This window comes from Phyllopteryx taeniolatus, chromosome 16, assembly GCF_024500385.1.
Source record: "Phyllopteryx taeniolatus isolate TA_2022b chromosome 16, UOR_Ptae_1.2, whole genome shotgun sequence".
NCBI classification, from domain to species: domain Eukaryota; kingdom Metazoa; phylum Chordata; class Actinopteri; order Syngnathiformes; family Syngnathidae; genus Phyllopteryx; species Phyllopteryx taeniolatus.
This window is the reverse complement of record NC_084517.1, coordinates 11,252,093-11,267,800: the sequence shown is the minus strand read 5'-3', so window position 1 is coordinate 11,267,800 and position 15,708 is coordinate 11,252,093. Positions and strand designations below refer to the sequence as shown.

At 42.8% G+C, this 15,708-nt stretch overlaps 1 protein-coding gene across 6 annotated transcripts in view; it reads left to right on the top strand.

Moving 5' to 3' along the window:
- The window catches only part of LOC133466621 (protein FAM83G-like), a 50,497-nt gene that overhangs the window by 9,809 nt on the left and 24,980 nt on the right, over window positions 1–15,708 (top strand). The window contains exons 3-4 of one of the 6 annotated variants that reach the window (XM_061750541.1): window positions 12,119–12,243; window positions 12,607–15,208. The exons of 1 other annotated variant lie outside the window; for it this stretch is intronic. In XM_061750541.1, the coding sequence (XP_061606525.1) occupies window positions 12,119–12,243; window positions 12,607–15,208 (2,727 nt within the window). 4 more of the 6 variants (XM_061750542.1, XM_061750547.1, XM_061750545.1 and 1 more) reach the window with 4 other exon arrangements.

Below are 15,708 nucleotides of genomic sequence, written 5' to 3'. Positions count from 1 at the left end.
GAACTCCTCCCATACCCGAGTTTTTGCTTCAGCGACCACCAGAGCTGCATTCTGCTTGGCCAGCCGGTACCCATCAGCTGCCTGAGGAGTCCCACAGGCCAAAAAGGCCCGATAGGTCTCCTTCTTCAGCTTGACGGCATCCCTCAGCGTTGGTGTCCACCAACGGGTTCGGGGATTGCCGCCACGACAGGCACTGACCACCTTATGGCCACAGCTCCGGTCGGCCGCCTCAGCAATGGAGGCGCGGAATATGGTCCACTCGGACTCGATGTCCCCCGCCTCCCCCAGAACATGACCAAAGTTCTGTCGGAGGTGGGATTTGAAAGTCCTTCTGACAGGGGATTCTGGCAAACGTTCCCAGCAGACCCTCACAATACGTTTGGGCCTGCCACGTCGGACCGGCATCTTCCCCCACCATCGGAGCCAACTCACCACCAGGTGGTGATCAGTTGACCGCTCCGCCCCTCTCTTCACCCGAGTGTCCAAGACATGCAGCCGCAAGTCTGATGGCACGACCACAAAGTCGATCATCAAACTGCGACCTAGGGTGTCCTGGTCCCAAGTGCACGTGTGGACACCCTTATGCTTGAACATGGTGTTCGTTATGGACAATCCGTGACGAGCACAGAAGTCCAATAACAGAACACCGCTCGGGTTCTGATCGGGGGGGCCGTTCCTCCCAATCATGCCCTTCCAGGTCTCATTGTCATTGCCCACGTGAGCATTGAAGTCCCCCAGCAGAATGATGGAGTCCCCAGCAGGAGCGCTCTCCAGCACCCCCTCCAAGGACTCCAAAAAGGGTGGGTACTCTGAACTGCTCTTTGGTGCATAGGCACAAACAACAGTCAGGACCCATCCCCCCACCCGAAGGCAGAGGGAGGCTACCCTCTCGTCCACCGGGGTGAACCCCAACCCCAAGCCAGGGGGCAATAAGTATACCCACACCTGCTCGGCGCCTCTCACTGTGGGCAACTCCAGAGTGGAAGAGAGTCCAACCCCTCTCGAGAGGACTGGTACCAGAGCCCAAGCTGTGTGTGGAGGCGAGTCCAACTATATCTAGTCGGAACTTCTGTACCTCACACACCAGCTCGGGCTCCTTCCCTGCCAGAGAGGTGACATTCCACGTCCCTAGAGCCAGCTACTGTAGCCGGGGATCGGATCGCCAAGGTCCCCGCCTTCGGCCACCGCCCAGCTCACACTGCACCTGACACCTATGGCCCCTCCCACAGGTGGTGAGCCCATGGGAAGGGGCACCCACGTTATCCTTTCGGGCTGTGCCCGGCCGGGCCCCATGGGTGCAGGCCCGGCCACCAGGCACTCGCCTTCGAGCACCAACACCAGGCCTGGCTCCAGTGGGGGGCCCCGGTGACCCGCGTCCAGGCAAGGGAAAATGAAGTCCATTGTTTGTCGTCATCATTAGGGGTCTTTGAGCCGTGCTTTGTCTGGTCCCTCACCTAGGGCCTGTTTGTCATGGGTGACCCTGCCCCAGACAACTTAGCTCCTAGGATCACTGGGACATGGTGACGGCTCAAGGAGGGGGTAAATATATATATATATATATATTAGTAAATATATTATATATTATATTATATAGTAAATAAATTATATAGTAAATATATTGAAAAGGATATATATAGTAACCCTATTTTAAAATACTTATAATTTATTCATATGTTATAATATTTTTCTCATTTTTTTGTGTGTATGTTCCATGATTAAAGGAGCAAGTCTATTCTATCAAACCAACAACTTTGGAAGAACTTCAAGGGTGAATACGAAAAGTTATGTCTTCCATCCCACAAGAGTTCCTTGTGAAATCAGTTAATGAGGTTCCCCGGCGGCTTGAGAAACTGGTGGCTAATGCTGGCGCCCATATCGAATTTAAAATAAAACTCCATGCAATACACTTTCTTCTCATGTTCATTTCTTGTAAGAATTATACAACCCCAATTCCAATAAAGTTGGGACGTTGTGTTAAACATAAATAAAAACACAATACAATGATTTGCAAATCATGTTCAACCTATATTCAATTCAATACACTACAAAGACAATATATTTAATGTTCAAATTGATAAACTTGATTGTTTTTAGCAAATAATCATTAACTTAGAATTTTATGGCTGCAACACATTCCAAAAAAGCTGGGACAGGGTCATGTTTACCACTGTGTTACATCACCTTTTCTTTTAACAACATTCAATAAACGTTTGGGAACTAAGGACACTAATTGTTGAAGCTTTGTAGGTGGAATTCTTTCCCATTCTTGCTTGATGTACAGCTTCAGCTGTTCAACAGTCCAGGGTCTCCGTTGTCATATTTTACACTTCATAATGCGGCGGACATTTTTAATGGGAGCCTGGAGTCCAGTCTAGTACCCGCACTCTCTTACTACTACTGCTATTGTTGTAACACATGCAGAATGTGGTTTGGCATTGTCTTGCTGAAATAAGCAGGGGCGTCCATGAAAAAGACGTTGTTTGGATGGCAGCATATGTTTCTCCAAAACCTGTATGTACCTTTCAGCATTAATGGTGCCTTCACAGATGTGTAAGTTACCCATGCCATTGGCACTGACACAGCCCCATACCATCACAGATGCTGGCTTTTGAACTTTGCGTCCATAACAATCCGGATGGTTCTTTTCCTCTTTGGCCCGGAAGACACGACGTCCACAATTTCCAAAAACAATTTGAAATGTAGACTCGTTGGACCACAGAACACTTTTCCACTTTTCATCAGTCCATCTTAGATGAGCTCGGCCAGAGAAGCCGGCGGCATTACTGGATGTTGTTGATAAATGGCTTTTGCTTTGTATTGTAGAGTCTCAAGTTGCACTTACGGATGTAGCGCCGAACTGTATTTACTGACACTGGTTTTCTGAAGTGTTCCTGAGCCCATGTGGTGATATCCTTTACACATGGATGTCGGTTTTTGATGCAGTGCCGCCAGAGGGATGGAACGTCACGGGCATTCAATGTTGGTTTTCGGCCTTGCCGCTTACATGCAGTGATTTCTCCAGATTCTCTGAACCTTTTGATGATATTATTGACCGTAAATGATGAAATCCCTAAATTCCTTGCAATTGTACTTTGAGGAACATTGTCCTTAAACTGTTCAACTATTTTCTCACGCAGTTGTTCACAAAGAGGTGAACCTCGCCCCATCTTTGCTTGTGAATGACTGAGCAATTCAGGGAAGCTCCTTTTATACCCAATCATGGCACCCACCTGTTCCCAATTAGCCTGTTCACATGTGGGATATTCCAAACAGGTGTTTGATGAGCATTCCTCAACTTTCTCAATCTTTTTTGCCACCTGTCCCAGCTTTTTTGGAACGTGTTGCAGCCATAAAATTCCAAGTTAATGATTATTTGCTTAAAACAATAAAGTTCATCAGTGTGAACATTAAATATCTTTTCTTTGTAGTGTATTCAATTAAATATATGTTGAACATGAATTGCAAATGTTTACCACAACATCCCAACTTCATTGGAATTGGGGTTGTAGTTCAGAAATAAATTACAAGTACTTAAAAATAGGGAGTTACTTTTCAATCACCCGGTATATCTGTAAATAAAATATTGCTTTGCCAACAAAAGCCCATTTTACAAAAAGCTTTTTGGAAGTGGAGACGATTTAAGGACTCTTTATACTCCCGCGGCCGACAGCGCCCGAATTGCATCACGTGACCGATGCATTGGGCCGCGCAACCCCTATGCGGCACTTGACGCGCACACGGCAAAAATTGATGCTCCGTGCCGCTGAGATCATCTCTCGTGATTGGTCCTTTTTAGTCACATGCTATGATGACGTACTCAGCGTTCCCCTTGGTTCCACATACCACCTATGACGCCGCCTTCTTGATCGATTTTGCAGTTAAATTAAATGTATCATCTGGTCATCAAGGTCCATTTGTTCTAGCAGACACTGTTCCATGGTCGCCATTGTTGTTGTTTTGTTCCTTGTTCCGGAAAGGAAAGTTAAGAACGGACATGGTCATACATTTCCTAGCCAATACCAGCCGTAGTGACACCCCCGACTTGGAGGAGAACTGTAAGAAATTTTCAAAATAGCGCGCGTGGGTTGCGCTCGAGTATAAAGGCTTGCGGGGTCGCCGCCCGCACAAGTATGATGACTAAAGAAAGGGAAAGCTTGAACCAAACGTTTTTTTCCCTGGTGAAAGAAGAGAGTTTTTTCTTTCTTTTGGTAGCTGCTCAAATTGTCACAACAATATTCTGTGGGTCATGAAAGATCAGTCAAAATGCTCCAAAACGGTTGGCAATATGGCTAACTCTGCTTTGAAAAAAAAAAAAAAACTGGCAGTGAATGAGTTAACAGCCTGACTGTGTGTGTGTGTGTGTGTGTGTGTGTGTGTGTGCGCGTGCCTGTGTATATTATATACCGTATTTTCACGACCATAAGGCGCACTTAAAAGTGCCTTATAATGCGGCCTTATAATGCGGGGTGCCTTATAATGCGGCGCGCCTTGTGTGTGCACCGAGTTCCATCCATCCATCCATTTTCTGAGCCGCTTCTCCTCACTAGGGTCACGGGCGTGCTGGACCCTATCCCAGCTATCATCGGGCAGGAGGCGGGGTACACCCTGAACTGGTTGCCAGCCACATACAATCAAACAACCATTCACACTCACATTCACACCTACGGGCAATTTAGACTCTCCAATTCATGCATGTTTTTGGGATGTGGGAGGAAACCAGAGTGCCCGGAGAAAAACCACACAGGCACGGGGAGAACATGCAAACTCCACACAGGCGGGGAACCCCAGTCCTCAGAACTGTGAGGCTGACGCTCTAACCATTCGTTCCAAAATCTGTAAATGTTGTTGTGTGACTTTAATGAGCGCTCCGCTTGACTGACTGGGAGCATTTGCTGCCGACACGCTGCTTATATAGAGGAAGGCGGACGTGACTGAGGACAGCATGCGGACGTAAAGGGGGAATGTTGCGCGTGACAGAGGAGGCTAAAGACACGCCCCCAGTAGGTATATAGTTCCGGTATGTTCATCGGTTTGACTAAGGACCCCCGAAAACGGCACCTACAAAGAGACACGCTTACGAAGCACAGTTTAAACTGCAAGCTACCCGGAGGACAATGGGAATCAAGCAGTCGGAGCCGCGAGAGAATTCAAGATCAACAAATCCATGGTTCGCAAGTGGAGGAAGAAGGAAAACGAGCTTCGCCAAGTCAAGAAGTCGAAGCTGACTTTCCGCGGAAAAAAAATTAAAATAAAACCAAGGTGGCCCGAGTTGGAAGACCAACTGAGTGCAATAACTCGGAGCTTGCCATTATTCCGGGAGGCTTGATGAACCGCTGGACATCCGTTTAAATGGGCGTTCAAAGTGAAGTTGCGAGCGCCATGGGAGTCATGGATGACAGATGGCAAACACAGTTTTACTAAGACTAGGAGGCAGCACCGGGCCACATTTTGTGAATGGATTGTGGATGCTTGGGCTAACGTGTCTGCTTGCACTGTTGTTCGAGCTTTCGTAAAAGCCGGCATCATTTCTGAGGAGCCGCACGGCAACGAGACATACTCCGACAATGACAAGAGGGAACCTGGCGTGTTTGATGGAGAACTTTCCCAGCTGTTCATTACTGTTACAGAAGATGAGGACTTTGATGGATTTGTGGATGAGGATTGATAAAAAAATAACGTGAGTACATTGTTAAATACTTCAATAAAGTACAACCGATCTCAGTTTTGCTCCCGCTGCCTTTTTAAAAACATTGTTTTAGCGTGCATGCATGCTACCATATGTTTTAAGCTAGCGTTTGTTTTACCATGCCTGTGCCCAATATTACGGTGCGCCTTATGTATGTGTTAAATACAGAAATAGACCCCGTAACTGAGACTGCGCCTTTTAATATGGTGCACCTTTTAATATGGTGCGCCTTATGGTCGTGAAAATACGGTATATAAAATAGTTACAAACATTAATAACCATTGCAATATTAAAACAATAAAACTATATAAAATCTCTTATAACTTCAATGACAAATGAGCAGGGTGTAATAAAAGTTTAATTGCAGTTGTACCTCGGGCAACTATTTAACAGTCATTGTCACACAAATGTACAAAGAAGTTAGTGACTCCGCTATTCTGTCATCGACATGGTTTCAGACAGTGTGTGTGTGTGTGTGTGTATGTATGTATGTATATGTATTCTGTTTATATATATATATATATATATACACACACACACACATTTATTTATTACGATGGGCTATGTGGTATATGAGGTAGAAACACAAATGAATAAGGACAAGTGCATGAATTTGAAAAAAACTTAAATAAAAAATTTAAAAAAAATCACAAAACAGGCGCACACACGCTCAAACTCCCCTTTGCCAGTTTGTGCCTTAGAGGACCGAAAGGAAAGCACAAAGGCAACCTGACATACTTTCAGTACCATCTGCTTCAGGATTATCAGAAAAACAGGAGAAAATGCCAGTGTCATGTGGCAGCCAGGGCTCAACTCTGTCGATGACAGCCGCACATGACAAGTGAGCCAGGCTCTTAGGGTTTGGCATGTTAGCCGTTTTTCTGACAAATTTACTCTCGTGACATCTCTTGCTGCATGGTTTTTTTTTAGCACAAGTTTGCTCAAAGTGTGCACATAATGACACATCATTTGTTTACAACACATGTCAAATAGTTTCAACAGTTTTTAATGTGTTGTATGTTGAATAAACCTATTGAGCATCGTTGAGCATAATACAATTGTGTGTACTGTGGAACCTCTAATTTTGAACACTATGTTTTGTGGAATGTGAGCTACTTATTTGTTTACATTTAAATGTTTTTTTTTTTTTTTTTTTTTTTCTCCCCCTAAAGAAAATTAGGAATTTGAATCAATCTGCTCCAGGCTCAAACTATCACCATTGTAAAACATTAACTGTACATGTTTTAAGTAACATTTTGACATTCTTCCCTTTCAGACATTTGAAATTTGACAAGAATGTAACCACTGCCTAATAACATTTGGATGACATCTAGCAGCACATAGTGGAGAGACAGGATAAGTGGATAGGATAGCAGAGTAGAGATATAGGATTGCCAAAAGTGAATTGCCTTGTATTAAGAATGAATGTATTGCACTATTAATATAAAGTGTCATACAGTACAAGTGTATAATGAAATAAAACCAAGACATTAGATGTGTACTCATCCCTTTGATGACATGTAACTGATGAAGATGAGTACTGCATGTGCCTCGCATAAGAATTTCTGACTCATTAGAGATGAACAGTGCCTCGCATAAGAATTTCTGATTCATTAGAGATGAACACGGTTCACTTTGTAGCGATGACAATGTATTGTACTGGGAAGCCAGGGCAGAAGCACATGTATTGTTTTTGTTCCTCTGAAAGTAAAATTTCCAGTTCCATGGTCATTATTATTTTTCCCCTCTTTGCCTTTATTGGTACCTGTCTGTTGTGCAATTTCAAAAAGCAAAAACAAAAGCAAAACTCACGCATATAGTTAATTGTTTAGCTGATCGGGGGTTTCATAAGATTTTCTCAAGTCTCACAGAATAAGCTGAAGTTTCATGAGAATCATCTTGCACAACAGAGGTTCAAATTGGATTTTTATTTTTTTACAACTTTACAGGCATAGAGGTTCCACTGTATTCCTTGGTCAGTCCTATTAAGTATATAGTACCTTTTTGCACTCTGGTGGGCATTATCATGCTCCTTGCTGAAGCCATTGTTGAGACTGTAATTCTTAAGGCCTCTTTATACTCCCGCGGTCGCGCGGCCGACAGCGGCCGCATTGGATCACGTGACACGGCAAAAATTGTTACTGCGCGTCGAACGCCGCGGAGATCATCTGATTTGTCCGTTTTAGTCACATGCTGTGATGACGTACTCAGCGTGCCCCTTGGTTCTACATACCACCTACTCCGCCGCATTGTCGATCGATTTTGCAGCATAATTAAACGTATCATCTGGTCATCTAGGTCCATTTGTTCTAGCAGACACTGTTCCATAGTCGCCATTGTTGTTGCTTTGTTCCTTGTTACTGAAAGTAAAGTAAAAACATCTACCGGAAATGGCCCAAACAATGCAGATGAAACTCCACCCTGTGGCCTCCTAGCCAATACCGTAGCGATTCCCCGACTAGGAGGTGAACTGCAGTACATTTTCAAAACTGCGCGCGTGGGTTGCACTGGAGTATAAAGGCAAACTACGCACGGGACAGCCGCAGTGATGTCAGCGTGGTCACCGTCCGCGCGAGTATAAAGAAGCCTTTAGAGATGATGAGCAATTGTTAGTAACAATCCAAGTCTCTCTCCCTGACAGGCCTTTAAATGATATTTCACCACATGGCATCGCAGTGAGCATTATCTAGCACAGGGGATGTCTTCATGAGTAAGTGCCAGTTATGACCAGAAATAGTAATTGTGCTCATACAGTCATGCACCGTGTCAAGTTGCCATGAGTGGTTGAAGGAGGGAAAGCTGTGTGACAGCTTGATGACCACATTCATAATAAACTGGAAGTGGAGAAGCTTTTGGCTTTCACGATTGTATAACAGCTCTGTCTGATTTTGCCACGCAGACTTGGAATACAATTTGTATAAATGTATTTGTCTATAACTGACAAATAGTTGAAATCATCAATAGTTCAGTCAATTTTCAGTTGTATGTAACTGCACTGAGACTTTCTTGTAAATTATTGTATTTTGCGCCACATTCATTCCTGAACGGCTGACGGCTAAATGCGCGCAGAGAAAAATGAAATTTGCTGATCTTATCCTAATCACTCAAAGGAATGTGCAAAGGGAAAGAAGAAGCTGAAACCATAAAGTGAGGAAACGGGAACTTCTTACACATGACCCACTAAGTCATGTCCTTCAGACAGAGAATATCAAGGCCAGGCTTGAACTGTAAAACTCCTTAAATTCAGTGTATTGGTTTTAAAGGCGGTCATCATAGACACTGCTTTCAAGATAATCGAGCCTTCATGAATTCTGTAATTACCGAGCATGAAGACGTAATTAATTATAATATGCAGAGATTATCAAAGAGTTGAGTGTCGTCTTCAAAGTTGCTAGCCAAAATGATACTTATTGCATAATGTGTTGCAATGTATCTTTTGAATCATACACATTGGTGAAAGTAATTTAGAACTAATGCTACCTACTACCTAGTAGAAAAAAAAGAAGAAAGAAAAAAGAAATGATGCAGTGCAGTCGGAGCTGGTCAACCAGTAGATGCACTAAGTTTTTGCATATAAAAAAAGCAAGAAATAAATTGTTGCCTGATATTTATGGCAAGCAATGTACAGACAAATGGTATTTCGCTGGCTATAAAAGAAGAATGATCAACCGCTTTTGCAAGAGTTACCAATAAATCACTTGGATTAATTTTGGATTCCTCTCAAGATGACATATCAGTATGAAACATGATTAAAAAGTTGTCCAACCTACAACCCCAATTCCAATGAAGTTGGGAAGTTGTGTTAAACATAAATAAAAAAAGAATACAATGATTTGCGAATCATGTTCAAGCTATATTTAATTGAATACACGACAAAGACAAAATATTTAATGTTCAAACTGATAAAGTTTATTGTTTTTAGCAAATAATCATTAACTTGGAATTTTATGGCTGCAACACGTTCCGAAAAAGCTGGGAGACGGTCATGTTTACCACTGTGTTACATCACCTTTTCTTTTAACAACATTCAATAAATGTTGGGGAACCGAGGACACTAATTTTTGAAGCTTTGTAGGTGGAATTCTTTCCCATTCTTGCTTGATGTACAGCTTCAGCTGTTCAACAGTCCGGGGTCTCCGTTGTCGTATTTTACGCTTCATAATGGGCCACACATTTTCAATGGGAGACAGGTCTAGACTGCAGGCAGGCCAGTCTAGTACCCGCACTCTTTTACTACAAAGCCATGCTGTTGTAACACATGCAAAATGTGGTTTGGCATTGTCTTGCTGAAATAAGCAGGAGCGCCCACGAAAAAGACGTTGCTTGGATCCAAAACCTGTATGTACCTTTCAGCATTAATGGTGCCTTCACAGATAAGCCCCAAAGAGTCTCAGGCACCAGAAGTCCCAGATACTAAGAAGAGAAGGTGAGGAAGAGGAAGTAAAGAACCTGTACAAGAAGAGGATTCTATCCATCCTGGACTTATCAATCTAGAGAAGGCATACTTGATTCCTTACTTGCCCACCTGGCCAGAGCCTGACCCCCCAAGTGATGTCATTGGTTTTATAAACATCAGGGATGCGAACAAACCCACTCAAATGCATTTACCCATGTCATTGGCACTAACACAGCCCCATAACATCACAGATGCTGGCTTTTGAACTTTGCGTCCATAACAGTCCGGATGGTTCTTTTCCTCTTTGGTCTGGAGGACATGACGTCCACAATTTCCAAAACAATTTGAAATGTGGACTCGTCGGACCACAGAACACTTTTCCACTTTCCATCTTTCATGAGCTCGGTGTGATTTCTCCAGATTCTCTGAACCTTTTGATGATATTATGGACCATAGATGATGAAATCCCTAAATTCCTTGCAATTGTACGTTGAGGAACATTGTCCTTAAACTGTTCGACTATTTTCTCATGGACTTGTTCACAAAGAGGTGAACCTCGCCCCATCTTTGCTTGTGAATGACTGAGCAATTCAGGGAAGCTCTTTTTATACCCAATCATGGCATCCACCTGTTCCCAATCAGCCTGTTCACCTGTGGGATGTTCCAAACAGGTGTTTGATGAGCATTCCTCAACTTTGTCAGTCTTTTTTGCCCCCTGTCCCAGCTTTTTTGGAACATGTTGCAGCCATAAAATTCTAAGTTAATGATTATTTGCTAAAAACAATCATGTTTATCAGTTTGAACATTAAATATCTTTTCTTTGTAGTGTATTCAATTAAATATAGTTTGAACATGATTTGCAAATCATTGTATTCTGTTTTATTTATGATTAACACAACGTCCCAACTTCATTGGAATTGGGGTTGTAAAATGTAACTTTAATCTTGACATGACTCCATGCTCTCATCTGTGAGGCCGTTGTAGTATTTGGATTTAATGTCGTTCATGTTTGAGAATATCTGCTCGCACAGGTATGTTGATCCAAAGATGGATAATACTCCAAATGCATATTTCTTCATGTTCCTATAACTGTCAGGAAGAACATTCCATGTTTCAAATAAGTTTCTCGGGTGTTGTGAGGCTTTCAATTTTGCTCCATTTGTGGCTTTGGGCAATCTGGGCTTTCTGGCTATCCTCAGCTATCTTTCTCTTCAAAGTAAGACAGAATATATGTGTATTAATGAAAGGAGTGGATGTGGACGAGTGAGGCTACAGGGAGAAGAGATAGCGAGGGTGGGGGATTTTAAATACTTGGGGTCAACAGTCCAGAGCAACGGTGAGTGTGGTAAGGAAGTGAAGAAACAGGTCCAAGCAGGTTGGAAAGGTTGGAGGTGTGTTGTGTGACAGAGGAGTCTCTGCTAGGATGAAGGGCAAAGTTTATAAGACAGTGGCGAGGCCAGCCATGATGTACGGATTAGAGACAGTGGCACTCAAGTGACAACAGGAAGCAGAGCAAAACTTTTGCCAGACTGTACAATATTAGTGCCTAATAATTTTGGGGAAATTACTAGCTTCAGACAAAATCTCAACTTTGTTCTCTCTCTCTCTTCCCTCCGCACTGGACGCAGAAAACGCTCACGTTTCCAACTTTAGTCCAATACACGGTGTTCTATTTCCCGTTTCGTACACTTATTTTCCTTCTTTTTATCATTATTAGTGTTATTTTCTTTCGTTAGTTAGATCCCGCCGGCTCGGTGGACGACTGGTTAGAGCGTCAGCTAAAATTTGTTTGATTAAACTTAAATTACGCTAAACCGGAAGTAACTAAGGCGTCACTTACGGCTTCTACTAAATTCATTTTTTTTATTCAACTAATATATGCTACACAAGTATATCCTTAGTGGTTTGGCAGCTACTGTAAATTATTTTCATGATTTTCTTCACTTAGGTTGGTAAAACCTTGAAACTGTCCTCGTTTTCTTAACATACAGTATACGACCAACAATCCATCGGCGTATGTGTGTGTTTATATATAGAACCTTCGGGTACGCTGCACAGAGGGAACAGAGTTCTACACTCGTTCCTGCACCAAAGTGAAAGGTCGACTGGGACACAGATTCATGTTGATCGATGGAGACAAAGCTGTATCCGGGTCATTCAGGTCAGCCAGCGTACTTGATGTGTATGATTGAGAGTGAGACATCAATAATTAATGTGCTGTGTTAATACATTTTAACTGTCCCTTGTCTACATACTTGACAGACATGCTGCAAATGCATCATATTTTATAGAAAAACATTTTCTCTATTATTACAAAGTAACTAGAGAGTGACACCATGTTAAACTAATGGTTTTAATAAGTAGGGTAATCCTTCACATCTTAGCGGGTTCACTACTTGTCTGGCAATTTTTAACACCCATACACCTAATTGTCAGCACTTCACTGTCTAGGTTTCAGTTTTTATTATCAGTTGTCAGCTGTTTTTTGTAATATATATTTTTGTGTTTTCTGAATGATCTATAGTTTCACCTGGATGTCCTCACGACTGGACAAAAATATTGTCACCGTGGTTACAGGCCAGGCAGTGGAGGTCTTTGATGATCTCTTTCGCCACCTTTACGTGAGCTCAAGATTTGTTGATCTCCAGCAAGTCACCACAGAGCCTGAGCCTGAGCGTGAGCCTCTCCCACAACTGCCCCCTGTAGCCCTTCCTTCCACCACTATAGCAAGGAAATTGTACAACCCTAAGTATGCCTTACTTATTGGAGAAAGTGCTACACCGTCTGCTGACCAAGAGAGCCCCAAAGAGTCTCAGACACCAGAAGTCCCAGATACTAAGAAGAGAAGGCGAGGAAGAGGAAGTAAAGAACCTGTACAAGAAGAGGATTCTATCCATCCTGGACTTATCAATCTAGAGAAGGCATACTTGATTCCTTACTTGCCCACCTGGCCAGAGCCTGACCCCCCAAGTGATGTAATTGGCTTTATAAACATCAGGGATGCGAGCAAACCCACTCAAATGCATTTGCAACGCTCCGAGAGGTTTGAAACAAGTCAAGCCATTCGGTTTAGAAATCCTTTGACCATGTCCACGGAACTCATTCCAGAGGTTGCTAAACCCAGAGAGACCACTTCTAAAATTGAGAAGATAAATCCTCCACCATCACAAGATTGGATCAAAGCTAAAGAGTCAATATATGACAGGTTGCAGCATATGGAATCCACCAGTACAAAAGTTGAGCTACACTCAGCTGCAACTAGACCTGTCAATGATGCTACTAATGTACGTAACACTGAGCAGAGGATACACTCAGTTGCATTAACCAGTCAAGATGAAGGTCAAGCAATGAAACACACACCTCCCCTGTCCAGCAACATTGAACACAAAAAAGCTCCCAGTAAAATAGAGCACCCCTCTGAACAAAGGAATAGAGTAGTACCAAAAATTGGGACTTGTTCATCTGCTACTACACAAGACACTTACCTGCCAAGCCCCACTGACTCAAACTCAGGAAAAGAACATACAGGAACTAAAACAACATCACAACTCATGCAGGCTAAAGATGCACAGTCATATAACACCTCTCACAGTTCCCCTGATAGTCACACACTTGACACATCCCACCCCTCCTCTTCTTCATCTTCAAGCTCAAATACTAAAATCCTGGAACCCCACACTATCCATCCAGCTAACAAAGATAGTAACACCAGCAATGGCCTAGGCACACCAAATATTAGCACTCTTAAGAGGTTGAACAGTCTGACCAGAGAGAAAGTAGCCATTCACAAGCCCATTGGAGAAAACAAGCAACAGACTATCCCTAAAATGCGTGAAAATAGCAATAGAAAAATTGAAGTGCATAGAGATGACAGAAAGAGTGACTCCATCCAGAACAGTCAACAACATAAACAAAGAGAAACCTCTACAGAAAGTCAGAATATAAAAACAGTTGGACTACAGGATGGCAAGGGAAGAACCCCAGAGGTCTCTGGGGACAAAGAAATAATCCAGTCATCCTTGGCCACTTTAGCACCGAATAGAGACAATGTAAATATTTCAGATGAAGTAAAAACTGTGAGGCCATTAGTCTGTGACGGAAGTTCAAAGCCACAGGAAAACCTTGTCGCCACAGTAGAGACTGAAAGCAAGGCTATATCAAGAAAGCTCACTGATCCTAAATCTACAAAAATCCTAAATAAAACTGAATCTGAGAAGAAAACGTACCATGTAAAAGAAAACAAACCACAAAGAATATCTTACAGTCAAAGCTCCCCATTGACTATGTGGGAGCGAATTCAGGCTGCGATGAAAGAGCCTTCCACCGGTGACATGGATGTCACATCAAAACAACTTTGTGGTAATACCCAAAATTCAACAAAGAACAACACCAGAAGAGTCGCCAAAGAAAATCCAAAATCGCCAAAAGAACAAGCGCACTCTCAAACACCAGAGAAAGCCTTTCAATCAGCAGAGAGAGAATTGCTTTTAACTACTTCTGTCAGACGCACTTCTGATGGTTTCCTTGCACGTACACCTACCCCAGACTCACCTGTACTCACTCCAGACTTTCGAACCCCGACGTCAGACATGAGTGACGGGCATCGCTCGAGAGATGACTCCAGTCGCTCCTCAGCATCAGAGGAGTATTTTGAATGCAGCGGCTCGCCAAACAATGAGCATGTGTTTGAAGGAGCATTATACTGTCGTCACAGTACAGCTGGTTATCGTGATCCTGAAGATACACAAAAAAGAAACCCTAATGCGGGTGCCACCAAACCTTTATTAAAAGACTATAGTGCATATGTTGCTTTGTTCGACAAAGACAAAAACAAGCATACCTCGAGCAAGGAAACGCAGGGTCTTGAGAAGAAAGTGAAAACAGGGGATAAGGAGGATGTGAAAACGAAAGACAGTGGCATCAAAAACACATTAAACCGAGATTTGAAAGGGAAGGAGGGGCGAAATGGTGAGGAATCAAAGACACCAGCCTCACTGAAGACCCTTGAGAAAGAAAACGAGACCCAATTTCAAGCTCTCATGAGAAAGTCACAAACTCAGAGGGAAGCAGGATCCAGCAATGGGAAGAACAGAGATGGGTCAGCCAGAGAGGTTGGTGGTCAGAAGGTATGAACATACAATGAGAGTAATAGTAGTTCAACACCACTATAAACTACAACAACAAGAATACACTTATTAGTTAAAATTCTGCAACAACATAATGGCATGCTTTGTAATTCTGTCCATTCCAAGAGTTTCCTAAAAATGATCTGATAATACTGTAGGTCTGGGTCCATATCGAAAGATGCCTGCATGCCTTTATTAGATTGTGTAGGTGTCCATTTTGTTGTTGTTGTTTTTACATTGTAGCTGCTGTTTCTTTACTGTCACTGACTTACATGGAAATGCCATTCACTTTGAACAGAATTACCTCATGCAGTTTGTGTATTGCCTGTGCAGTATGCACCAGCATTGCACCACTAACTTGAGACATGACACGTTATCATCAAGGAGACGAATGTGTAAAAGTGATGTTTAATGACGCATACAATCACACCTTGATACAATAATAATGAATGTTTTAAAGACTGATACCGTTCCATTTGTTGACATTCCACATCTTTTTA